Source organism: Tyto alba, unplaced genomic scaffold (genome assembly GCF_018691265.1).
Source record: "Tyto alba isolate M040663 unplaced genomic scaffold, T.alba_DEE_v4.0 Super-Scaffold_27, whole genome shotgun sequence".
NCBI classification, from domain to species: Eukaryota; Metazoa; Chordata; class Aves; order Strigiformes; family Tytonidae; genus Tyto; species Tyto alba.
In genome coordinates this window covers 2,361,683-2,388,707 of record NW_024881301.1, presented here as the reverse complement: position 1 = coordinate 2,388,707, position 27,025 = coordinate 2,361,683, and the positions used below count along the sequence as shown (strand labels likewise).

Below are 27,025 nucleotides of genomic sequence, written 5' to 3'. Positions count from 1 at the left end.
GAAAATGTCCATAAAAGAGTGGGATTGTGGGATATTTTTGTTAGCTTGTTCTTTTAAATTCATAGCTAAAAACTCTAAGTTCACCAAGCTATAACTTGCATTCCAATTTAACAGAAGTGCAAAAAACTAGGAGTCTCAATTATACAGTGTAAGAGCCAGGCTGTATTTTATGACAACCTGCAAGTTAAATGTATATCACACCCACACATGTAAACATTGAGATTTGTGTGGCAGAAAAGACCAGCGACCATACTCGACTTTTTAAAGAGAATTGCCACGAATCAATGTTAAATCTTTTTCATTCTACAACAAGTCCTATCTAATTTAATAGCATCTCTCATTATGGAGACTGTTATTCAATGCAGCGGATAGCACTGTAGTCTGGAATGGAGCTTGGCACATCCTTTGTCCAAAATTTAAGATGGCATAAAGGTTTTCTAAAAGAACATAACAGCGATTAAGACACCAACAACCCTTCAAGCCATAAATGTTTTGAGAATTCGTAAGAGTGAGCCATAGCATGTGTTCTGCCTAATGTTTGACTGCAACAAGCTCCTCTCCAGCCATGCGTTCTTGACACCAACAGGTAGTAAAATAAATTACAGAGCACAGTGGGTATCAGCAGAGCTGCTGAAGTTGTCTCCCAGGAAAGGAAAAAGAATCTGTATTTGCACTGGAAGAATGGATTGGGATGAAGCTAGATACCACGGGGAGGACAGAAAACTTTCAAATTTGAAAAAGCATTCCAGCTTCTTCAGAGCTGATCCAAAGGAGTCTCTGGAGAGCCTTTGTTCTTTCTAGCAACAGTCACACAGCAGAAGTCCCTAATTACAGCACTGGTCATTAACTTCCCTATGAAAACATGAAGCACTGATAGTGACTGGGTTGGGCTTTATTTTGTACACGTCCTAACTTTGGAACTACCTACAAGGCAGGTAAGTATTTTTATTCATAACAAACTGGTGTTTTGGGTGGTGTTTAATTGAGCTAAATGCAGCTAATCTACTCAATGACAAGTGGATGTGTTTAAGGGCTGATGAAGTGGGCTAGCTTGCACAGTGCATAGTCACTGATGCAAGAAAATGCCTAAATTAAGTTATGTTTCCAAGGTACAGTTTACTCTCCGTCCGTTTCTCAACCTCCTTTTGCTTCTCACCACAAGTTAGTCACACAAAAAAAGTTACACTGATAAAGCTATTGCAATGGTTTTAAAACCCCACGTCATACACTAGATCAACAACCCCCCCATACGAAAACAAGCAGCATTAGAAAAAGCACCTCTCAGAACTCAAGAGGCAGACAGAACTAAAGCTAACCCAGGAATGTAATTTTACCGATTTGTAATGACATCATCCCAGATGTTCATAGGATCCATTTTAGCATCTGGATATCTGCTTGTCCAAATTCTGAGAAGTCTCTTAAGGGAAGCCTGTGAAGCTAAGTTACCTAGAAATCAATTATGAATACTTTAAATGCATCTAAATCCAAACAATATCAAAAAGGCCTAAAGCAAGCACTCTAATGTTGAAACCAGAAAACTGTAATAAACAACCCACTTGCATTTCTGGTCTTGCATTAAATACACTGCTTGGTGATTATACTGCTATTGCGTACTGCTGAAGCACAGGAGATTCAATAAGGACATCAGTGTCAACTGTCACTGGGAATCACCACTGGGTAGGTACCTTTCCATATAGGAATATGATGGAATATAGTTAAACTGTTAACTAAATTTAATATTGAATTCAGTTTGGGCACATAAATTTGTGTTTCGTGCCTACCTCAGTAGCTATAACTTATATACCACATCCACCTTTTGTCTCTTTTAACCACATTTGCTACCAAAGTGACCCCAACAAAAATCTTAGTTTTAAACTATTACTTATGCTTTTAAAAGAGATACTTAACTCTTATCACAATAGCTAAGCTAATACAACTCTGCGATAGAACATTGAATTAACTTCAAGCCTATCTTACAAGAAGATAGTAAGAAGTAATTCCGGATCTACACTCCTTCAAACAAGAGTTCAGCCCTCTAAGTTTTGAAACAGAAATTTAAAGTCACAAAACCGTGATTATTTAACACAATGAAAGGAAAATTGATTAAGAAAAAAAATAATCTTTACTTCTCTTGGTCATAAAATTGATGAAATCTTGTATTTCTGTCAAAGTTTGTACAGACTGTAGTTTGGTCATTCGACTTTGATATAACAGAGTATCAATACTGGAATAGCTCTGAAAATAAAGGGAGAGAATGAAAGATTTTACATACAGAATTCAAAACTTGGTTCTATTCAGTGTTCTACAAACTATATCTGATGTTGCTATATATTATGCTCTACAACCTAACATTTTACAAGTAATTTAATAGCCTGTAATCTGAAAGCGACTCTGCTTTGGATGAGCATAGAGGCATATTCTAGCTGCAATTCTTATTCTAGGTTTTAGGACAGTCCTACAGTCTAATCAAAACTTGGTAGTGGATGGAACTTGTAACCTCTCAATGTAATACTCTCAAGTTTGTTCTGGGGTCAAGAGGCTTCTGAAAAGATGAATGAAAAAAACCCTGCTATTAATCTGCATAAACTATTACCCTGAAAAACTTCTAATAGATGAAATCAGCAAAATAAAACACATTAAAATGGGCTGGCTCACCTCAGCATTGAAAAGGAAGTTTTGTCATATGATTGGAAAGCACCTAGATTTCACTGTATCTGGCAAATGCTTCTCTCAAGAGTATAATCTAGCAGCAATAACAGCAACAGTTTCATTGTTCTGTGAGTTTATACAGAAAAATCATTATCAGAGATACCAGATTGTTACCTGCATGAAGATCTGCATGCCATTACTAATGTAGTATTTGGCTCTGTCAAAATCATCTTGCAGGATGTAAAGGAGACTAAGCTCTTGGCTGTAATGCATTTCTATAATGGCTTTCTTCTGTTCAGTCTTCATTGCCTCATCAATAAAAGTTAGTAAAGTCTGGTCATTTTCCCCACTGAGCAGTAACTTCAACTTACTGCGTATTATATAGGGCAGATAAGTTTCCTACAAGGTGAAAATACAGTCTTTATTACTAGAAATGGCATATTAGATGATAAATTTTTTTGTTATCAGTGGCAGATCAAATATAAAAATATTTAACAGTTTTCTTATATGTTTACCCTTTAGACAAATTCCAATTTGCTAACAAATCACAGCAGCCTTTTCGGATAGGTTCAAGAAGTTGTTAGTAAATTCTAGCAGGTTCAAAACCAGTAGTTTGGTAACTCTTAAAACATGAAACAAATACGAGCAATAGAAGCAACAAAAACACTGCAAGAAGAAGATTTTGATAATAAAGCTGACCCAATATGAGCAGCCATGGACTCAAGGCAAAAATTAAACATTGTGAAAACAGCAGAAGTAATTGCTGCAATTATTTTCTATATCAGCCTCTGCTGATTTCCATAATAAAGGCAACCCAAATAATGCAATTTATTTCCACCCACAATTGCATTACTGTAGGACAGCCCTGCAGAGATAAAAACAGTACAGCACCAAGGAAGTGATTTCTAAAAACCTGAAAAAATGGATCATTCCACGTTTTACTTAGGTCTGGAGGTTTTCCACTATCAATATTAACAGTAGCACAATACTCCAGAGACTTCCACTCTGTGAGGTGGTCATAGCATTCCAGAGATGCAAGCTCCCAGAAGTCCTTCTCTGCTTCTGTTGGCTCTCCATCTTGCCAGTCTTCTCGAGAGAGTGCCTAGGGAATGAATTTGGGGGGAGGAAGGTTCTCAGTGGGAATCTGACACTAGTTTAAATTTTAAGTCACTAGGACTGAACAATAATTCACTGTCTCACAAAAATATCTATCCAGTTACTAGAAGGTGACAGCAACATTAAATGCAGAAGATTCAAGCTTGTCATTATTTATATACTGATTAATTTCAGGTAGCTGTCTTTAGTAAACCTGCACTTTTAAAGAGCAAAGACTTTAAAAGAAGCTGACAGATTCTTCTTCATTTTTACTCGCTATAACTCAGATTTTCTTTGCCATGAACACATGTAGGTTGCTCTCTTGGGGTGGCAGTGTGCCCACGGTGTTCTACTTGTCTGCTCAGGCGATTGCACATGTGAAGCTTTGTAACAAACAGTAAAAAGTTTCACATGTTCTGCTCTGTTGGGACTGCTCATCTGTTCCCATGTCTTTACAGACTGAACCATCAAACAAACAAAACACAAGGACATTTTAAACAATATGCTGCTTCTCAAAATGTTTAAGTTTGGCTTATTAGTTTTAAAGTCATGAGAGATTTAGGAAACAAAACCAGAAAAATAGTCTTGCTGTCATTTTACCTCATCGTAATATTTGGCTGCTTCAGCATAATCACTCCTTGCTTCTGCCAACAATGCCTTCTGTGTAATTTCCTTAGTTCCAATCTTACCACTGAAAATGCCACGAAGAACATCATAATCCCCAATAGATCGGTAGAGCCTAGTAAAATCCAAACCGGAAATCTTTTGATTAGGTACAGAGGTCTATCAATGCAAACATCAGCTATTTAAAAAAAAAATAATAATTCAATAAGCAGTAATGCTAATGGCTTGTAATAGTAAAAATTTTTTAATGTATCTTATGTAAGATCATAAATATATATTTAACTAGATAAACTTCACCTCGTAAGGTAGTAGCTGAACTGTGGAAACTCCTGCTGCTGAAAAGCTCTGAACAAGATGTTCTTCAGCAGTCTGACAGCAGCATCAGGGTGCACAGCTGTTAAGTTTAACTGCTCTAAATGAAAGATAGTAATTGACTGACAAGGAATTAAAAGCATACCTAATTCTAAAAGAGGGAAAGACTAAAACAGAAATCCCATAAGCCATAGAGGCAGAGTTCTTCACAAGGCAAACCTAAAGGGGAGCAAAGAGTCTCAAACAAGAATTACTTAGCAAGTTCAATCCATCTGATCACATCTGGGGGAAGCTCTGCCCTCCCGCGCATCCGCTTGGACGGGGGCTCCTCGGCAGGGGACAGAGCCCTCAGGGCATGCTCCAAAAGCAGGATGCCCACCGGCTGCTGTAAACTTGCGAGGCAGCTCGTGCTCACGTTAGCTGAATCCAGTTCTAGTAGCTCTCTGTGCTGGTAACTCACTTCCTGCAAAGTAAAACAAAACAGCAGGAGTCTACTTGGCCCTAAACTATACTGATCGTTACCTTTTACAGATCACCTATTTGGTAGCCCTTTTCTTAAAGTGCAAACTTCGAAAATAAGCCATCAAATTACCAGAAGTTCTTATCTCTGGGAAAACTGGAATATTTTCCTCCTGTGCTGTTGCTCTTTGGACAGAGAGCAGTAGGGAATAACCCCTCTACTTTGCCTCCAGGGCACAGGACGACTCTCTCGACAAAGAGATGGGAAGCGGGGGAAAGGTAGATGGACACTTTCACAGCTTCCATCTTTCCTTCCATTTGTTGGCAGTGTGGTGCCTGCCACACAACCGCTGCATTTCCCTTACCCTACTGAGTGGTGCACTCCTGCCATAAGCCAAAGGCACGATTAACTATGATGTCTTCTCCAAGCTGGAGGCTTTCTATCCACACGCTTACCCAGCTTCAGCATACCACAGCTTCCCATTAGCCTCATTTAGTACTGTACTCATCTAGTCCTGCCTGATCTAAAGACACGATGCTATTTCTAACAGATCATTATTGCATTTAACATTAGTCCAACTACAGAAAAAGAGGTTATCCTTTTCAGTGATAAACATTCTTGTTTACCTGAAGGTTTTTTTAAAGACTTAAATCATTATCCCAAACACAGGTAAATATAGCAAGAAAGGAGCAGACAAGTTTAAAGTCAGGGTTGGTTGGTTGGTTGTTTTTTTCCACTTAAGAACTTAAGGGAAAGTTGCAATAATATCTTAACCAAACAGGAAGAAAAAAAAAAATCTACAGCATTAAAAAGACAGGTAATAGGATTTTCATTATAAGAAACAGCATTGGGTTTTAGGACAAAAATTAAAGTTTGATTCTTATATGATTTGCATGTTTGATTCAGTATGTTCAAGAATACTAAGTGGAAAAAAAAAGTAAAATTACTATTTGGAAATTGCAACAGGAGACTGAGAACAACCAAGCTACACTTCTTCGATAAACAACAACCCCCACAAAAACTGCAGAGTAAGTATCTGGCACAAGCAAACTCATTATACAATTTGTATAGTTGAGACTCTCACACCAATAAATTTGTACTCAAAAAAAGGAGAAAAAGAACAGCTTCTTGTAGCTTCCTGAAGTTAAAGACCAGGTGGATCCAATGAGGGGTTAGCATACACTTCACCTGCTATTCTGGCAATTTCAATTAGCAGTGTCTATCAAAGCTGCACCTGTGCCTCAAACACTCCCATGTAGAGGCACGTGTTCCTTGACTGCCAATTTTTTAGGGGTTATGTTAGGGATGCATGGCCAACTGCACAATCTGAAAAACTTAAGAATAGCTTTCCTAAGGTAAGACCAAAAGCCCTTTCTCAGGGATGCTTAGGAAAGAGTAAGAACTGTGCAAATATAACGATATGTCCAGAAAATGAATACCCTCCCAAACTCACAATTTACAGACACAGTCCCACATCAAATGAGGTATCTTCCTATTTAGTCCACTTTGGTGACTATTTGACGAGTTATCTTCTGAAAGCAGAGGGAATGTTCCTTGCTCCATATGCAGTGTGCTTTGTCTTTATTTGTGCTTTAATTTTACATTCAAAGATTAGGACATATGGCTTCCAAGTCTCAGAGGCCAGATGGAGTCTATGTAAACTTTTGTCATGGGGTTAACTTCTTAGTATTTCAGCTGGTTTTTAATCTGTCTTGAAAGCCAATCCCAGAGTCTCACAGCCAATTTTGAGATGATAACTACAGACAAAATGGTCTCTTTCTATTACCAAGTTACTCTCCTGATGCGACTTGAACCTGTAGGAGACTAAGTCAAACAACCAGAAGGAAACAGCAGTGAAGTAGGAAGCCTTTCTCAAACAAGCCAATATTTATTTTACTGTTGGTATATAGGAGTCAGAAGCTGTATTTCCAAATGGCCAAGCCATCAGGACAGCCTTTGTGGGCCAAACAACAGCCTCAGCACTCTGTGCTCTCGCTCAGCCTCTCAGCCCTCTCTCCTGATCAATATGAACTCTATTCTCTGTTCAGCAAAAGACTTCCTCTCACACAGGACACTCAAATACACAGTCTGGGGCTTGCCTTCGTGCTGCTCTTCTTTTGTTACCGAATGGGGACGGCAATGAGATGCTCTTATCGCTCTTACTGTAAGACTAATTTAATCTTATCTATTTTTTGAGTTCTCATTTATGACTATTCAGGAAAAAAGTAGCCTAACACAATGTTATTAATAGGGTCTAACAAACGGCATGATTTGACACAAAGAATAATATCAAGACAGAGAACCAACAAATGTAATGTCAAGAGGGAATATTAACAGATAGCTATTGTGAGATGCTGGCTCAAAAAACATCAAGACGGCCCAGAAAAATCCCCATAGTATATGACCTTTTATGCAGCTGCACAGAAAAAAGTAAACAAGAAATTATGTTTTTTCAGATGTGTAAATACAAGTATTAAGCAGCAAAGTTTGTCACTGTTTAAAAAGCTAGTCCAAACAAGACATTTATCCTGTATTATGAAAGACATCTACTGTCACAGAGTATTGAAATTTCCACAGCAGAAAGAAGCCGTTACCTATCACTCAAAAAAAGTTATTTTGATACTTACAAACCTGACACTACATTAAGATCAACACAGTTGACAAGAAACATTAAATATAGTGACAGTAAGTATGTAACAGGTGCTTGGACAAGTTTTTTAAATCTCTCTGAAAACTGGGGTAAAATATGAAGAGTTCACCATCTATTCCAGGTCAGCATATTCTCATAGCAGAAAGGCTTGTGTTTCCTTTCCAGTGAAATGGCTGTGGTGCACCCACTCACCCTTTGGTGAGAGTGAGTCCTTCCCTCATTACTGAACCCCCCCCCCCCCCCCCGACAACTACTTCAGGGGACTTATTTGAAAAAATAAATAAGAGATGGTAACAACAAGCTGTCTGACAGCTACCGATATCCTCAAGACATCAAAGTATTCCTCAGTAAGCACTTCCCAGGAACAGGAAGATAAGCACAGGACACCCATGCAAACTTTTCAATTGTTCTTCTGGCTTTCATTTCAAATCAAGTCCCTTCTTGTTACTGATGCAATTAAAACATTAAAAGATCACTCAAACTCTAAAGATCAGAAACCAAACTGATTTTTCAAGTTTTCCACAGAGGCGTGAATTACCTTGTTCACGTTTAATAAGAGTCCCTTGAAATATCAATTTGGTTAACAATTCTCTTTCCATCTCTGTCTAAATTTCAGTAACAGTATTTAACCTTCACTACCACTGGGTTTATCACACATTCAGACAAAGACATTATATTCCCTTACTTTTATGCCACATAGCAGGATTTACCTGGATGCACGCAATGAATGGCGGAAAGTAAGACAGGCTCATATGCAGGAAATTATTGAAGTCATTCACCAGCTTCTGGATGATGGCTTTTTTCTCAGAAGGAGTTTTAGATTTTTCTACCTCACGAAAAATTCCACCAAACAAACTGCTGAACAGCTGCTTGGCAAATATTGGATCTTTCTGTAAAGTACAACAAAAGCAGTAAGGCCACTGAGTTTTGCTGTGACACAATAAACTAATAAATAGAAGTAAGAGATACACCCCACCCTGTACCTAATCCCTACATGGACACTTTAGGAGTGGAATAATTAGCCTGGCATGCATCACACCTATGCCAGGAATTACTGTACTACCCATTTAAATCCCATCTTAATTCTTCTACATAAAGAAACTTCAAGACAATGTAGGCTTCAGGCCAGTGTTGGTGAAGAGGATAGAATTTACAATTTTCACATATTCGTAATTCCCACTACAGGAACCAGACACCCAATATCATCTTACAGAAACCACTGCTAGTAAAGAGGGTTTCAGGAAAAAACAGAAGACATCAATGTGTGAGGAAACCCGGACCTAATATTGAGGCAGCTAACACAGAGACAGACTGTACAGACAGACTGTTCCATCTGAGATTTAAAGGCATTTTTTCAACCCAGAAATACACATTTGTATGTGTAACAATCCCATGCATCCTGGTCTATCATGGGACAGCCTACAGTTGCTACCGCTCTCAGGCAGGAAAATGAATATTGGGTCAACTTTACTGAGTAGTCTGAGTCCAGTCCTAAGTCACAATAACTTCATTTGTATTTTTGCAACTCCCCTATAGCCATATAAAAGAACAAAAATGGCTGTTTAGTTGCTGTCTAGTGAGATATTCTTTGCAATAGTGTCTGTAAAGACCATCACCATCTGTTTCTCGAGCAAAGGAACCCACAGACAATGGACAACAGCTGATGTCTCAGGTCTTCAGCATTCAACTCAACTGCTCAGGTGAGGCAAGTTACAAGGCATCTTCTCTCATCACTACACCAGCCCAGGGGTAGGAGAAACACTCTCTCAAAACAAGCTCTTTAAATGTGTATCACAGTGGTTGACAACAAAACAAAAAAAATCAATTTTGAAAGCAGATGCCCAACTACCCAGAATTTTCCCTGCAAGAACAGAAAGCTTAAATGACCTTTGAAAAGCAGACAGACCTGGGCAAGGGCCTGCAGAGGGGCAATGAGACTGTAGTATTCAATCTGGATGTCAGGAAGGTCTCCTACTCGGTAACTTCTGTACAAAGTAACCTGGGCATCTTGCTTCATTTTCAGCTCAGATTTCATCTCCTAAAACGCATTGTTTGTGTTAAAAAAAAAAAAAAATCCAGTTACTTAAAGAGCTGTATCTAAATAAGACAAAATAAGCAAGACCATTTCTGAAGCATTTTATAAACTTTTACCACACTTATTAAACAAAGGCATTTTCTGTATTATGGTTAAACCCAAAGCTGTAATATGGTTAAACCCAAAATTATCTTAGTCAATTAAAAGCTCCAAAGTCTTGTCCATAGACTTACTTCAGCCATTAACTTTTAATATTAACTCCTTGTAGTTCCTGCTTCCATACAGACAATATTTAAGTCACTTTTAAAAAGGGTGATTACGACTGGCAGCCAGTGAGCTGCTATGGTTTAATAAGTTACTGCCTCCCAGCTGAGCCACAGCAGTCCATAACACGATGGTTCTCAGCCTGGCCCAAGTGTAGTGTAAAATGAGGTTCTTAAAGCTGGTGTTTTATTTCACACAGTCGGATGGGGAGAGGAAGGAAAAAGGATGAACCTAGTAGAACTGATTCCTAGTAAAACTTAAACCAAAATATAATAAAACTGTTGTAAACTACAAGTTGTTAAATAGCTGCCCTTACTTTCGCTGAAGCTGGAAGAAATACATTTGAATTGAACAAGAGTTACTACCAGATATAGACAAACTCTATCTCTTCCTCTGCCTTTCTTCCTTTTCATAGCACTGAGACGCTATAAGGAAATCAGCAGTAAGTTTAGAGGCTGGAATTTTAACTACTGCCACTACCTGTTAAACCAGCAGACAGTGGCTGAATATACACTGGTAGAATGGAAACAGAAAACAGAAGAAAGCTTGAAGATTTTTTTTTCTCTTCTGCAAACCCTTTGCAACTTTGCTGTTTAAGCCCATTTTTCTTCTACACAACTTCAAAGGGATGATTCACAAAAAAGTTTCAAGAGAAATACGCTAGTAGAAATTTGGTCTTTCCTAATTTCCAAATGCTTTCTTGCTCAGGATCTACTTTTTCCTGTTTTGTCCCATCAGGTATAGCATTAACGCAAACCACTGAGTTCCATGTGTGTTTATGTGCAGCAAATCTCTTGAGAAGTTTAAGGGGTCCTGACAGCATTCATAGTCTCCTCTAGTCTTTTATTGTGGAATATCACAGGGGTTTTTGTTGGTTGTATTTTGGACTGTCATACAGCATGCATTTGCAGGTTCTCTCCTGCAGGGCAAGAGGAAATTAGCCTGCAAGTAAATACAAATTGGATAAAACTGGTATTTTTGTGGCTCTTCCCGACATAAGTTCTGTTAATGCAGTATTCTGCATCTGCAAATAATTACAAGAGTCTCTCAAACCGGTAGCTCTAAATCCTGGGCTCCTTTGCTCTTGGTCTAACAACTATCATTTTTGGACGATAACGTATGTTATTTTTAGTAATGTGAACCTCTAAAAATTTGTTACAGAGATTAAAAATGTTTAAACTTATTTTAAGTACGTAACACAACCAGGAAACCCACATAGTCATAAGTTTCTGGCCTTGGTAGACACTCAGCAAATTATCATTATTATTGACATTCCTTCATGTTAAAATTATGTAACAGTTCTGGTTAGTCCATCAGCTGTATCACATTTTTGAGTTCACCTTCAGACACCGGATAATGTTCTCCGACTACTTCTGCAGAGTACTGCAGCTTCAAGGCTCCTAGTTTCCAGGATGAAAACCATAAAGAGCTTCCCATACCTGTTAGGGACTGCCGTCACAAAAAAGCACTTCATACACAATGACGTGGTAAACTAGAAGTGTTATTATCCAAGTAACACCATTTAACTTTAAGGACATAAATAGCATGATTTCCAAATAAAACCTTCTAAAGCTCTTAAAGTAGCAACCAGTATCTTACACCTACCCTTTCTTCACAAAGTTACTTCCAGATATTAAGTAGAAGACTACAAATGGCATTGGGACTTAGGTTTTAAACTTATTTGGATTGACAAACCTTTTCTCTTTTCTGTTCAGCCACACCTTTTCTAGCATAAATCAGGCTGAGTTTCTCTTGGTCCTTCAGGAAACGTCTCCGCAGTCTTAGAATTTCTGCTCGTTCTTCTGTATCTGGGGAACACATGATCATGTCCACAGCTTTTTCATTCTCAAGCAACTTCAGATTTAAGGCAAGAGCATCATATAATAACAAACATCATCTTTGTATTTACTACCTTGCCAGGTAGTCTCCTAAGTTTCATATCCAACAACTCAACACAAGGCCTTTCAACAAGATGGCAAATTAGAACAAATGAAGTTGTTCTTAGGAGAAGAAGTAATAAGCATTTATCTAAAAACTTTAAGCACACGGATGAGGTGTAAGGGTCAAACTGTTGTACTGGGAAAGGCACTAAAATTAATGAACAAATTTGCCCCATAAAACAGATTTATTTCAAGCTCTCAAAGGCAAGTATGACATTTGCACCATATTCCATAAAGTATAGAGCTCCTTACATAAAAGAGGTGTTAAATGTATTCAAAGACTGGATAATAATATTTAAGGTACTATCACAGAACTGTCATTGAGTCAACTGCTCTGGGCAGGCATGGAAAAAGGTCACTTTTCAGACTGTTCACTGCAGTCCATTTCCTAGGAAAGAAGAGTGAGCAAACAAAACCACACACCTCTGACTGGTATTTTCCTGCTAGAAGATCAGGGACTGACTGAAAGGTAGACTGACCTCTCTGTTTCTGTAGTTGAGCATGGTCCATTCAGAATTGCCCTGAACCACCTCTCAAGTATTGAAAAGGTCAATCTTTACAGTGCTCTGCCTGAACTCCTACTCATCCTTCCAGTCAAAATTCTAATGACGAGGTAGGCAACGGTGAATGGGGAAGAAATGGGGAGCAGAAGCCTAAGCCATTCCAGAACAGTACTAGTATTTTTCAGTTATCAACTGGGTGGATGAAGATGCATTCTCAGAAAATTGCAGGTAATTCTAACGACAGTTTGCACTATGTTGTAGAACATGTCAGCCCAGCTGAAATGGTTTGGAAAAAAGTAAGTTTAGAGAGATCTCTTCTTACAGAGATAGGCAATTCAATTTAAAACAGAAGGGACAGAACTGTCTGACATGCATGCTACAATCATCTTGTGGAGAGGTAGGAATGCAAAGATCACACTGGCAGGTTTCTTACCCAGTCAGTTATTTTGTCTAGCAACATGCAGTTTTGCAATTCCTAGCACAATTCCAGCTTTTTGCCACACTTCATGTATCACCACACACTCCTGGAAACAAGATCTCTCAAGTTGAACCTTAATTAGAATGTCTCAAAGATAATGGGCTGTCAGCCAAATAATTAACAGTCTATAAAAATGTAATATTTGTATAGAAATTGCATCACAAGGCTTACAGACCTTTAGTTTTGCTGTCTACCTCATCTTCAGGCAAACCCAACCTTCTTTTCCCAAAATCTGGCCCCACTGGTTTAAAGCTTGCTTGTTTAAATTTTTCACTCCTTTTGTTAACCAACAGCATGGATGAAGACAAGGATTCAGAGGATGAAGGAACTGTATACTCTGCCAGTGTGTCAATGCTACTTCCAGTCAGCCAATTAAAAGAACTTCTACCACCTGTAAAAGAAATTGTAAAAATCCTGTAACATATCCACATATAAACCAAATGAAAACACCTACGAAGCAGGTCATTTTACTCCCCCCCAAATATTATTTTCAGTGTTTATGGGCAGAACAAATTTCAAGCTGATATGTAAGAAACAAGCTTCTTTTACATTAGGCAGAACATAAAAGATATGTGAGACTAAGAAAATGTGACTGGATGTCTTTTCTCATAATGCAAAAAAAAAAAAAAACAACCCAAAAAAGCAAAAAACCCCCCAGCCCTTGAAAACAAAATATTAAACGCATTTACACTTTTACATTAAAAATTAATACGCAACAGGAATGAAGAAAATGAAATTTTGTCAGAAGACACTGGTCTGGACTTACTGGCATGCTGGGTTGGTGTAAATTCATACTGCCGTTGGGTAGCCCTCACTCGACCACCAACTGACCCAGAAGCAGAAAGGGATCTTTGCTGTGATAAATTCCTGTGGATACTCTGAGAAGCCTGAGTCTCCACAAACATAGGTGTGAGCACAGTACTCTGATAACGCCAGCTGGAATCAATTACAAAGTCCTGTGAAAACAGATTTTAATAAGAATAAAAACTTTTTGTCTACCTTCCGAGAGACAGGATAGCAGAAATTAAAGTACAGAATTTAAAGCATAATCCCAGATACAGGGGAAGAACTTGACTATTAAAAAAAAAAACCCAAAACAACAAAAAACCCCCCACCAAACACATAAAAGTTCTCCATAGCTCAACAAAAAAAAGCACACTAATTTGGACTGGTTGGCTGAGGACTGATTTACAGTTCTTGTACCAGTACTCTTGTTGCTTCACAATTTTTCTCCAGTTTCTGGTGCTTCTCTCCACTACCATCTTTTTTAGGTATTTCACTACTTTACACATCAGATATACTTGGTATATGCAATTATTTTAATTAAGTCTTTTTTTTTTTTTTTTTAAGAAAGCAAAATAATTGCCCCCCACTAAATCATCAAACTTCTGCTACTGTGCATAACCCATGATTGCTGTGTTAACTATGGAGTAGAAAATACACTTTCAAAAAAATCTCCTTCATTATGCCACTCTTGCCCAAGTGGTAACCACATTAAGGAACAGAATTTGTCATGTGGTTATACACAGGATAACACATAACAATTCACCTGAAATTTGCATTCAGACAGTGGATGCTCAAATATTTTTCTGGAATAATCCGGGCTCTTGCTAGTCATTTCAAGCAGAAAATTTGTGATTAGACTCAAATACTGTGTTTCAATCTTGGTGGAATATAAAGAATTTAACAATGACAACATGCGATCAAGAATATTTGTGGGTAACCTTGTCTCATCACTCCAAAAATTCCTAACAATTAATCTGCAAAGGCAAAGAATACAGTTATTCTTTGTTATCTGCAAACACAGAACACAACACTATCAAAAAAGTCAAGTTTAAAAAAAAAACAAAAAAACACCCAACAAACACAATAAGATTACAGAGCCTTCAGCTAACCCTTTCATGCCATGGATCTTCCATTGAAATACACCAAATTCCTCATTCATCTACCACGCTCTATGCCATCTGACTGATGTTAAAGGTTTACTCTGAAAAAATTTATTGAATTGTTTTCCTCTTGAGAAGTGCTACGGGTAGATAAGCACAGAGATCTATTTTATCTTTTGCTTCACCAAAAAAATTTTGAAAATCCAACATCCTCCAACATTTAATCTATTGTTGTTTGTTTGTGTACGGTGAGGGCCTTCTTGTTGCTCAAAAACTCTAGAACATTAGTGTGGAATGAGGTCTACCATACTGAAACAACTTAGAAGTTGTTCAAAAGCTCTGTGCTTCACTTCAATTTGGTGTAGCAGTATGGTACACAATTTTATAAATTAACTTATTGGAAGAAAAAGAAATAATGTTATCTCACTGTTACTCTTTTATATTAAAATACTTAAAAAAACCCTCTAAGGATCAACTCTTCTGTTATAAAGAAAGAATGAGCAATTCAGGTATTTATTACTTCAGACAGTCACCACAACACTGTTTACTCACTGCAGTTCAGCATTCTCATCAATTAATCCTTGAAGCAGCATTTCTTTTGCCAGTTTGAGTATTTCCTGAGAATCGTCATCTGCTTGGCTTTCTGGATCACTGATGGTAGGAGAAAAACGTCTATTAACTTATCTCAAACAATTCACAGTAAAATAAGAGGATGAAGATGGTGGGAGAAAAGGAGGAAGATGCCCTTCTCGTAAAAATCTCAAATTGGCATGACAACACCGCATTTTTTTTTTTGTAACATGAGATCTTCATTGCCAAAAATGTCATGTCCCTCCACTACTTGAAAAAAAAAAAAAAAAAAAATCAGAAAGCTAAGTAATACATGCTAGGTATTTATTACAAAGGCCAAACAGAAGTAATTCTGAGTTTGCAAGGTTAAAACTGAGAAAAAAGCAGAGAATTAGCTTTTCCCTAGTGACACTGGCATAAAAATTGCCTGTACTTTGTCTTCACAATAATTATTCATTCAAATGGCTATGTTATCTTGGGAAAAAGCACATAATAGAACCCAACTAAGTTAGACAATTCAACAGCAACCTGCTTGTCAAAGTGAGCCTGTTCGCTACTCTAAGGGATCAAACCGAAAGAACATATTTATACTACCAGATTGAAGGGATCCAGATCAAGCCAAAGTGCCTTAATACACCTTTATACTTACAAGCAAATTTCCCTAACGTACAATTCTTACTAGTTACAAATTCCAGCAACAGGAAAAAAAGAAGTGGGAGCCCCAGAGCTAAGATCTCTTATGCCATCATGCTGTGGTGATGCAACATCCTAGTTCTGGGCTAAAGTTCAGGTCTAAGTCTTTGTGTCTTAGTGGAAGTGATAAAATTGTCACCAAAGGCCAGAGCTACTCAGACAAACCACAGGCTCTACTCTTCTGAGAACTGGAAAAATCCCGTGCTGAGGAACTTGGAAGAGAGTGTTGACAAGCACTTTCGCTCTGCCTGTGACAAACCACTGGAAGACAGTATCTGCAGTGAATACACACCTGTAATTATCGTAAATCCACATCAGAATATCATACATGCGCTGTCGACATATTACAGAAGGGTGAGAAATGAACCCTGTCACTCCAGGAAGAAGTTCTTTAAGTTCTAGTGGTTTTAGTTTAGACAGCATCTTGTACACTATATCCAAACAAACCCTTTGCCTTTCGTCATCCCTAAAAAGAAGAGAAGGGGCGGGGGGAAATAGTTACATTGCTTTTCTCTTTACCACTACACACTGATCTTCTGGTGCTGTTTAGGTTTTAGCAATATTTGGTTTTGCATATATTTAGGTAAATATATCTGAGTTCAACCTAAGAGTAAGAATAAAACTAAACTAATACATACTACAAAAATGCACATTCCAGTGGTGTTTCACTTTAACATTATTTAGGGATTTTTCTTTGTTTTTCACAGTAAGCTAACCATCTTAATACTTAACTTCCTGATTCCATTAGCTCAAATTATGAGAGCAGTGACCAAAAAGTCAACATGAATTATAAATTCTTCTGAATGTAAAATATTATGGACAGCACAGAAAATGTTATCAAGACATTTAGACTACGTATCCACATTTGTAATCACACGACCACTCACCTATGATTCATGATCTGGATAAAATCTTTACTCTTTAACTGCAAGTGGAGATCAGGTATTTCTTCCGCCCGGTACATTATTATTTCCAGACAGTAGGTTTTCATCACACCATGAAGTTTGGGTATCAAAAAGAACACTGCGTTCACAAACCTTAACGCAACCAGAAGCCGACAAAGAAAAGGAAGTTACTTTCTATTATTCCTCTAGATCTACAATGAACATACCATGTGAATCATGACATACCTATCAGCAAGAGGTGGAAAATTCTTAACAACTTTATTCAAGCACTGAATAAACTTATCCTGTTGGGTGTTCTGATGGTGTTTTAATTGTCTTATGACACAATCATAAACTGGATCTTCAAGTACCTGAGAATTAGAAAGACAGTAAGAGAAGTATAGCCATGAAACTGATAACCACCTTAATGACACACAGTTCTGCTGCTGTACTGTCTGATTCTAGTGCATTTCACTAGTTAAGATCCACCTGCCTCATCTCGACATTTATGGTGCTTCATGGCTGCTGTACAGCTATGCCAGGCTGAAGCACATGATTGCCTGCTTAAATAATACATCTGTGAGCTTCCTTTGATTGGTTTGGAACCAACACCTTAATTTTGAAATGCAAGTTGCTTAGTATGCTCATATAATAAGTAGCTTCTCATTCAGTATGGCAGATTTCCAATTAATGAATGTAAAAAAATTTAATATTTTTAGTGAAAGGGTGAAAAATAATTAGCAACCTTCACTTAACGTCAAAGAAGTAAGTCTTGTATAGGATAAAATATTTGCAGCATCTTTGCTTATTTATTAAAAAAACTACTTATAATGAAACCTGGAAGACTGTGAAAGTGAAGACTGTAGAAATTCAGTTTATGAAATATGATCTACAAACTGTGAAAGAACAACCAGAACACAATTAAGTGGGGAATGAAGTAAGAACAGCAGAGATAACCTATGATGTCAGACTAATAATTCACCTAGCCAGCATCTTTGTATCTTTGTCTCCAATAGCAGTCACAGAACGGTATTTAGAGGGAGCATGAACCCGGCTGCATTTTGTCCTTTTTTCTCATACAACCCAACATCCATCTGTCATTAGATTAGGGATCTTAGGATGCACGTTGTTGTCTATTGTTTTTAGAATCTGTTCATGCATTTTTTTTTTTTTTGTGCATGAATTTGACTAATTTGTCTTTGAAACTGCTGATGCTACTTACACCTAGAACCTCTTCTGGCAACAAATTCCAGAAGTTCACTAGCTGTTGTGTAAAGAAATACTTCTGGCATCTGTCTCAAACTAATTTCTATGATCATCAAGTACTATCTCCTAATTCTAGTACTGTAGGATTTGGTAAGTAACAGTTTTGCATTCACGTTACTCACTACTAAGAAAATAACTGGAATCAGAATGAAATATAATAACTTTAAATTCTACATCAAAGCTTGCAAGTTAAACATCCTCAGATACAGACGTTCAAAAGGTAGTCCCAAGCCTCCCAACTTGCATTTTTTTTTTTATCATTTAAAAAACCCACAACTTTGAATGTACCTTGCCAGTTTTGCTGGTTGTTGAAAGCTGAACAAAGGCCCAGAAAAAGACCATTCACTGTCAGCTCCAAAACAGCAGGACAAAAAATCTGAACTTTGTCTGTTCTCAAATTCTTTTCGTCTTGAGTTAAATCAGTTAGACAAAAACTGTTGAGTTTTAAATACATTTATTTTTGGAGCTGAATTGAGTAGTCACGTAAAAGATGCACACAGAATTGAGACAGGAATGGTCAAACACACAATACAGTTGACTTACATTTTCTCTCTCAGCAATGTATTGAAGAGCAAGTCCCAGCACTTCAGCTGCAGCTGCATAAACTTCTTTATACTTTAATAAGCCCATGTTGCTGGTCAAAGCCTGAAAATACCTAACACAAAAGGCAGACCTGCTGGTAAGCCACTATTCCAGCATCCAATTTTAAACTGAAACAAAAAAAACCTCACCTGAGCTACCTAGGGGAACAGCGACTACTTTTAGAAAAGCTGAATGCAGCATAACATGGATTTTCCACCCGAAGTGTCTCAAATCCCTGCTTTGGCAATTCATGACTCTCTCAATTCCCATGAAACTGCAACGCTGGGACCCACTGTATAAAAGCTTACACCCTTCTAGATATTTCCCCAAATAAATGTTGTCTGTAGTTTGCAGCTAGAAAATCATTACATCTGGCAGAGAATAGCAAAGGGATGATGGGACAAATGATTCCAATCCAGCTCCCATATTTCATGCTGACAAGATAGACTTGCTCTCTTCGTCTTAAACTTTTATCAAAATAATTTTCCAAAAAGCTGCATTTCTCACCTGACACGATCTATTTCACACTTTGGGTCAAAAGGAGGTAAATTGTTAGCAAGAACAATTCCCAGCAGCTGAATTCCCACTGAATTGTCCTTTGTATCAGGGTCTCCACTAGAAAACTTTTCAAATATTAAACTGTTGAATAAAAACATAAAAGTAATAATACACATGAAAAACCCAAAAGAGGCACACCATAAATCACTTCCTCTCTGTGTATATACAAGACATATATACACTTACAACCCCACCAAAACCAGCAGCAAGCATGTATATATGCATGTAACACTCCTACTAAAACCAGTAGAAAGCACATATTCATAAAGAAGTATGTAGCTTCAATGAAGTGGTCTTTGGAAGGAAAAAAAACCCAACAAAACAAAACAAAACCAAAACACAAAAAAACAACCAACCAAACAAGAACAAAAAAACCCAAAAGATTGTATGCCCACACAAATACTCTGCAACAAGTTCAGGAGCACAGCAGATCTGAGAAGTCTTACTAAGAGAGCACCAATATTCAGTGATAATACCCAGAATTTCAAATTAAATGTCCTTTCAGCAATTATTCCTGCCTTTGTTGTTGCTGCTGTAATCCTCATTTTTCCCTACCTCCCCCCTTGTTGTTTTGCAAATTAAGTTACAACCTTTGGAGAGTTCAGATCTGAAGTTCTCTTGTCAACTCCAGGGACAAAAGTTTACTATTGCAGCTGAATTTACCTTTTCATCTCCTTTGATAACGTTCACTTAGATTCTGGAAGTATTGATAAAAGAAAGCAACTGTCTAAATGCTTACCTGTAAGGTATGGAGAGACAGTTCTTCCAACACTCTATAACTGTCTTTATGATTTCCAGATTGTGTCTGAACACAGCTCGTTTTTGGTGAAAGGCATTCTTCATCAAGAATTCAATCAATCTGTTAGCTAAAATCTCATCCTTAATATTCCCCTACAACGAATAGGAGCAAAAAAACCCATAGTGACTCCAACATGAAGACATATATTTTTTTATGAAAGCAAGTAAATAAGCTATTTTTGAATTCATATCTAAAAGAAACAGTGGACTGATGTAGAAAATGATCGGAAGTGCATAACAACAAACTTACTCATTCCTTACCAAATAGTCACAATAATAATAAAAATGAATTTCACATTTCCTTACTTTGGGAGTAGTTACACTTGTCCAGGAAAGGATAGTAACTACTATCTCCACTACCATGTAATGAATCCCTTCACCTCCATTATTCCCAGAAACAACAAGCTGCAGCAACGGACCAAGCCACTGCTTTGCATAAGGTCGGAAAACCTAGAGGAAAAAGGAGAATCAGTGATCAAGTACAAATCATCCAACTATTCAATAACCTGTTGTTCAGTAATCATTACAGGCAAGACTGATAAATCATCCTCTTATCACTTTGCTTAACCTCTGAAGCAACTACCACAAAAATTTTACAATAACTTTCAAATAAGAAGTATCCATAACTACATTCCTCACTTCTGCTTAGAAACCATTAAACAAGTATTCACATAAAGTCAATTATTTCAACAGGGCCCACATAATATGGCTCTCACTCAGAAAACCTGAGTCCCTAAAAGGTTTGAAAGAGTATGCCATTCACATTCCCTTCCATTTCGGACAGCTTTAATAAGAAAGTTGCATTAAGTGTGTATGAAACTTCTTGAATTCTGAAATTCAGCCTTTTCATATTTTGCATTTGGAATATTTCAGACAGAAACATTATACTTTAAAATCACTGTATGAAATAGGATGAGAATGTCTTACCCAAGAATGAGAGTCAGAAAACATTTCTTCCCAGGCAAAGGCATGTTATGCTATTTTACTATTTTTTCTGCAACATTTAGCTCAAAGGGTTCCATAAGACTCACACATGACCATTAAAAAGACGTTATATTTGCTCCCACAAAGATGGCAAGCATAATCAGCCGTACCTCTTCACAAGTACCAATGAATCAGTTACTTATAGTTTACAGAAGGCACATATTGTGGACACCCCTCTACTTACAGAGTTTGGGAGAAAAAGTATTTATATTACATTCAAAATACTGGCACTATCTGGAATTTTGGGCTATGAATGCGCTCCCTTTAATCATGGCAAACTACTCAACTGATGAAATACTTTACCCTGCAAGAGTTAAACAGCTGATATTATAATACAACCTGTTATATCAACAGAAAAAAATATGACAAAAATTACTTACATCCTCAGTATTAACAATAAGCTTTGCTATGAAGAGGCGAATGTTTAGTGGTACTGATGGGTTTCCTAATTTGCCATGCAGAAATTTCATCCAAAGAGGAAGATCTCCTGGAGCTGTACCCTAAAATTGAAAAGATTAGCAAAAATTAACTCACTTCTTGGACCAAGCAGGCTTACCGCGCCAAAGAGCTCCCAGCTTGAGCCACGTAAGTCTCATCATAATATAGCCAAGGAAAGTAATAAATGAAGGGATTCATTCATGACTCCCTTTTCCTGGTATAATTAGTGAAAAAAATGCCAACTTTTGTGTTAATACTGGCCTCCTCCACTTTGGGTGTGATCTGGATCCTCTGCATATGTTTAATCAGAGTGGTCATAGATGCCATACATTCATGTTGGTTGAGTTCGTCCATTTCCAGTTCCATCTCATCATTTAAAACCATGTATTCTGTGGGCTCCTGAAAAAAAAGTCTTACTATGATAATCACAGCACTATTTTCTTTTAAATCATAATGCCACGAGTCACCTGTGCTTACAGATCTGACTACACATACGCTCAGTGTGTGCAACACGAAATACATTAAATGTTTTGTTCAAAATGACACTTCCCAACTATATGTACCATCCGTACACATGTTTTACTTTCTGTGCCAATGGATGTCAACTTCATTTTACTCTGACTGTACTACCTACCAGGACAGGTGTGGCAACTGCTGGAAGCAGGCAGAGTTAACTGAAACTCACAGAAATTGTTTCATTTCTTAGCCAAGTGTGTTAACACCTTCCCCAGGAGGAAAGCCCCATTTTTATGGATGTGCTGTTTCACACTGACTAGCAACCACAGCAGCTTTCTCTTTTGCTACACAAAGTAAATAACAAAAGAAAATTGTTTATAGTTAGAAATTACAACATTACAACACAAAGCAGATAGAAAATACATTTCCGGTTAACCTCACTGCAGCTAAACCACCTACCTCCTTGCTCCAAAACATAGAAACATTTTTACCAGTGTTAACTGTTATTCTGACAGACTTAATCTTCAGTGTCTATGATACTTTCACGAGCTTTCTGTTTTACAACAAACGTCTATCCTTTCAGTATTACCATTGATGAGATACCTCTTGATTGCAGAAGGAACACAACATCTTGAAAGATATTAAATGACGTTCTTCCAAGAGCAAGAGTTAAAATACAAGATGCCACAACAGAGATACAAAAGTAACAAAGTGTTTGATCATTTATTCCATGCATTTGATACAACCAACTTGGTCAAGTGCCTTCAAAGACCAAAACACAAGGAAACCAGGTGCCTAACAGCAAAACACAACCACCACAGGATACTCCTTAGTGCACACAAAGTCACAAGTCACCTCTTCACAACTCAGGCTGGACTTCACTCACATTATTAAACTTTAGAAACCCAAGTAGGGCATTATTTTTCTGCAGCGGTAGCCAGTGAATAGAGGGAAGAAGAAAAATGACCAACACAACACAGCTTAAGTCCCATCCCCTCCCTCATCTTCCAGAGGAATCTATTCTCAGTCAAGTAGAACAAACATACAAGACTAGAAATTCCTCCTTCTCAACTGCAATAAACGTATGCAATTGCTAGAAAACATAAAACTTTTTTCCCTCCCAGCACGTAAGTCATTAAATTACCTTTCTCCTAAAACGAGCATTGCTAGCTGTAACATCTTGGGAGCTGTAAGAGAAACCTTGGACTCCGGTAGAAAAATCAAACTGACTCATTTCCTCACTCAAACTGCTATCCATCATGTATGATGCAGAAGCTAAATACTTGGGTTCATCTAAACAGGAAAAAGAGTATACCATTAATCAAGGTAATTACAAGAAACAAGCCTTTACTGGCCACTAAAACTTGAGGGTGGGTGGGAACTGGCTGTTAGATAAAGTACATTGAATGCTTTTGTTTGATCTGGCTAACGTAGAAGCCAATTAGCAACACATCAGTCAACACCTTACGAAAAGTAAGAAGGCATTTTTTTCAGTTATAAATAACTTTCATACCCTGACTGCTATTCCCTGCATCCCTGGCCTCCTTTCTAATAGCAATGTACCGCTTCTTCCTTTCCAGGGGCACCTAAACAGCAAGCAATAAAGTTTGAAAATTAGTGTTGTTTCTTTTTAATTTACAGTTTATTTACAATTATTTATTTATAAAAAAAAAAAATCAAAAACATTTAACATGAACAGAAATCCCATGTTGTAAATGATTATAATTAATGATACAGAACAACAGTTAAATTACTTATTCCTACAGCTGTTCATTACCAGAGCAAATGTGCTAAAAAGTGTATTAGAGTTACGTGCACTGCAGGTGTATTATTAATTTCAAATCTGGATTTCTCTCAGAGAAACGTATTTTAAAATATTGGAGGAACACTGTATTTTTTTCTTCCCTACAGAATCCTCTTTCTCTGTATGTGAGACCCGGCCTAGAGTGACTACATTGCTAAAGCCATGCTCATTTTTTACTTAGGAATACTAAAGCCCAGAAATTCCACTCACCTCAATTTCTACAGGAAACATATACTGACGCTTCAGGTCTATCAAATTTTCAAAAATCAGCAAGTTCTGCAAACCAAAGTATGTTTGGAAATACCAAAATTATAATGCTGCACATGATAACAACTGCTCTGAATGTATTTTATTTTTTCTTAAAAAAAAACAGCAGATCAATGTACAGTATAAGACATACAGCATGTCTTCTCTTCTAGATCAATACTGTTAAGAAAATTTTGATATTCAACTACTCAAGAATTCACAGCACAGACAGTGTGCTCTGTAAAGAGGGCATCTCTTATTCAAGTATATTCCAAGCAATGGGTAACTTAAACAATAGAGGGGTTTTCTCATAGTTCAGAAAATTGATCTAGTGGAGGAAAAATAGGGTAAATGTATCACTACTTTACCCATTCCTAAACAAACAGTAAAACCTTCATCAGCAATCATATTGCATGGAGAGTATAAGAAAGTCAGCTATGACTCCTTATATTGTCTCACTGGGTAGTTTGTTAATGGAATTGCATGTCATTCAGGTTTGATTCTTTGATTTATTACAATCAGGTAAAATCACTTTGCGTCTCATGCTCTGGAAGCCTTCTAACAGCAACAACAGCTTCTCACCTTTTCTGATTTTTCTGAAAAAAGAAAGCCTTGATAAAATTTACTTTCAGTGAAGACACAACTGATAAGAGCAATAGCACAATTATATGCTGCACAGTGATACTGCCTCCTCTTCTCCAACAGCTGACTCTCTCCTGCCATGTTTTCTGTAAATGCATCATAACATGACCTTAAAATACAAACAGGCAAAAAAAACACCATCAGAAGTCTTTTTTTAAAGAACAACAGGAAAGGCCCCAATCAGAGACCAGTGAATCAACACAATTTCAAGAGATGTTTATTATTATGGCAATATCGGATTAAACCACCTCAGATTTGTTCAAGTTCCCTGCAGGTATACTGCGCTAAAATGGAACCATTCAGCAATGACAAAGCCAACTTCCCCAAGTATTTACACAGCAGTCCTTAATGTCAGGAATACAATGATAGGCCATTTCCAGATAAAACAGAGATATGTTTCAACGCATGCATAAATGTCTCTCATAGTCCTTTCCCAAGAAATTATGAATGGACAGGCATGTTAAACTATAGATCAGCCAAAGAAAACCAGTTTAGATGCGATTTTTATTGATCTTTTGCCCACAGACTTTTATAGATCGTCTGCACATCATAGCCAAGAAATTCTTTGAAGTCCTTGTAGGACATAGTATTGTAAAATAAAATTAAAACAAAACAAAAAAAAATGAAGAGCAATTCAAGCATTTTATATTTTTTTCAGAATATTAAAACAAACAAAAAATAATTAGCACATATATATTCAGTATCTATTGTCCCCATCTGCAGTGGTGATTAAACCAGATTACACCTACTCAGTGTGGTGCTGTATTATGAAGTGTAAATGAAAACCCATCTCATTTGCTCATCAATCATATAAATACCTATATTAAAACACAGAATCGTACTCTACATGAAAGTGTAAGTATACTGAAACTGAAATTGTAGAATCATATTGAAAAGCAAAAATAAAAGCACAAGCTTAAACAGAAAAAAAAATGGCAAAAGCAGGAGGCAAAAGCCTGGCACAGGATTATAGTCTGCTAGAGATCACTCTGCCAATGCAAATTCAGTATTGTATATTCCATCTAAAATCAAAAGCTACATTACAGATTACATTTACCCTTGAACAAATCAATCTTCTGCTTTATATGGCATACTTAAAGGGTGTATCTGCCCAAAACCTAACTAGAAATTAAAAGCAAATGAAAGAAATAATAGTCTTACTTTATTAGTGTCTTGGTAAGTTCATTTCCTTCTACATTCATAGAACCACGGTAAGCTTGGTTAATTTTAGAGTCCTTGGAATAAACATCCTCTTTTGAAAGACGCACATACATCACTTCTAGCAACTTGTAACACCCCATTTTCTTGGTGACTTGTGTATCAAAAGTATGTTCATTGGACTGGAAGCAAATAAGCAAAATCTCAGAAAAAGATTTCCTGGATCCTGCCCTTCCTAAGTAGCTCCACAGTTACTCTAGTTTCTACTAAACAGCCTTCAGCTTACTTCTGCCTTCTAAAACAGAGACAAGAGCTGATGATAAAAGACTGACAGATTCTTAGTTCCTGTGTAATACAGTTCCCAAAACCATGTCGACCCACTTTTATCAGGTGAGCTGTCTTAACTACTATTGGCCTAAATCAGTATAGTGATATTGGAGTAAAATAAGTAGAGCACCACCACCAAGTCACAGCTCAGACTCAGGACACCTGTAAGCAAAACTTACATACCTGTCACAACACAGAGTATCATTTATGAGTTTCTTTATGCACCTCACTTTGGTGCCAACATTTACAGCAACTGAATTTGGATCATTTCAGCATCTTGTTTGTCCTGATGCCTTTACACAGCTGCATAAGCAAAATCATGGGAGTGAAGAACTACAGCAAGAGCAGAGATTTCCACTGACAACAAATTATCGCATATAACTACATTGTAAACTGGAGGATAGACTGTAAATAGAAAGTAAGATCTGTGCTCCTAATCCCTTGCTGAATGACTTCTGCAATGATTAGATGCCTGTCTTTCTCTAGAGGTAAGGCACCTAATTAAAGAGCTTTCATTACAGAGGTTAAATATCTCTCTCCTACAACATAATAACAGGCTACAATTTTATACAGCTTTTATATTTTAAAGTTAGAATAGGTTTTTGCTTTTGACAGAACTTCAGACTCCTTTAGATACATGTACATAACACTCCAACTTTATCCACAGTAGATATGCAAACGTATACTAACTTCAAAGGAACTGTGTTGGACAATAAAGAAAAG

The 27,025-nt window shown here is 37.2% G+C and overlaps 1 protein-coding gene across 1 annotated transcript in view; it reads right to left on the bottom strand.

Annotated features, from left to right (window-relative positions):
• The window catches only part of PRKDC (protein kinase, DNA-activated, catalytic subunit), an 86,690-nt gene that overhangs the window by 22,213 nt on the left and 37,452 nt on the right, over positions 1-27,025 (bottom strand). The window contains exons 42-68 of the mRNA XM_042797855.1: positions 25,979-26,157; positions 24,758-24,926; positions 24,140-24,205; positions 23,639-23,711; positions 23,270-23,418; positions 21,931-22,068; positions 21,612-21,731; positions 20,554-20,697; positions 20,189-20,340; positions 19,399-19,530; positions 18,853-18,964; positions 17,290-17,414; positions 17,047-17,196; positions 16,452-16,625; positions 15,449-15,547; positions 14,560-14,770; positions 13,777-13,966; positions 13,186-13,401; positions 11,785-11,897; positions 9,697-9,828; positions 8,501-8,680; positions 4,935-5,143; positions 4,345-4,483; positions 3,563-3,751; positions 2,824-3,048; positions 2,127-2,235; positions 1,335-1,446 (exon numbers count right to left, since the gene is read on the bottom strand). Of these exons, the coding sequence (XP_042653789.1) occupies positions 1,335-1,446; positions 2,127-2,235; positions 2,824-3,048; positions 3,563-3,751; positions 4,345-4,483; positions 4,935-5,143; positions 8,501-8,680; positions 9,697-9,828; positions 11,785-11,897; positions 13,186-13,401; positions 13,777-13,966; positions 14,560-14,770; positions 15,449-15,547; positions 16,452-16,625; positions 17,047-17,196; positions 17,290-17,414; positions 18,853-18,964; positions 19,399-19,530; positions 20,189-20,340; positions 20,554-20,697; positions 21,612-21,731; positions 21,931-22,068; positions 23,270-23,418; positions 23,639-23,711; positions 24,140-24,205; positions 24,758-24,926; positions 25,979-26,157 (4,007 nt within the window). The remainder of the gene's footprint in view (positions 1-1,334; positions 1,447-2,126; positions 2,236-2,823; positions 3,049-3,562; positions 3,752-4,344; positions 4,484-4,934; positions 5,144-8,500; positions 8,681-9,696; positions 9,829-11,784; positions 11,898-13,185; positions 13,402-13,776; positions 13,967-14,559; positions 14,771-15,448; positions 15,548-16,451; positions 16,626-17,046; positions 17,197-17,289; positions 17,415-18,852; positions 18,965-19,398; positions 19,531-20,188; positions 20,341-20,553; positions 20,698-21,611; positions 21,732-21,930; positions 22,069-23,269; positions 23,419-23,638; positions 23,712-24,139; positions 24,206-24,757; positions 24,927-25,978; positions 26,158-27,025) is intronic.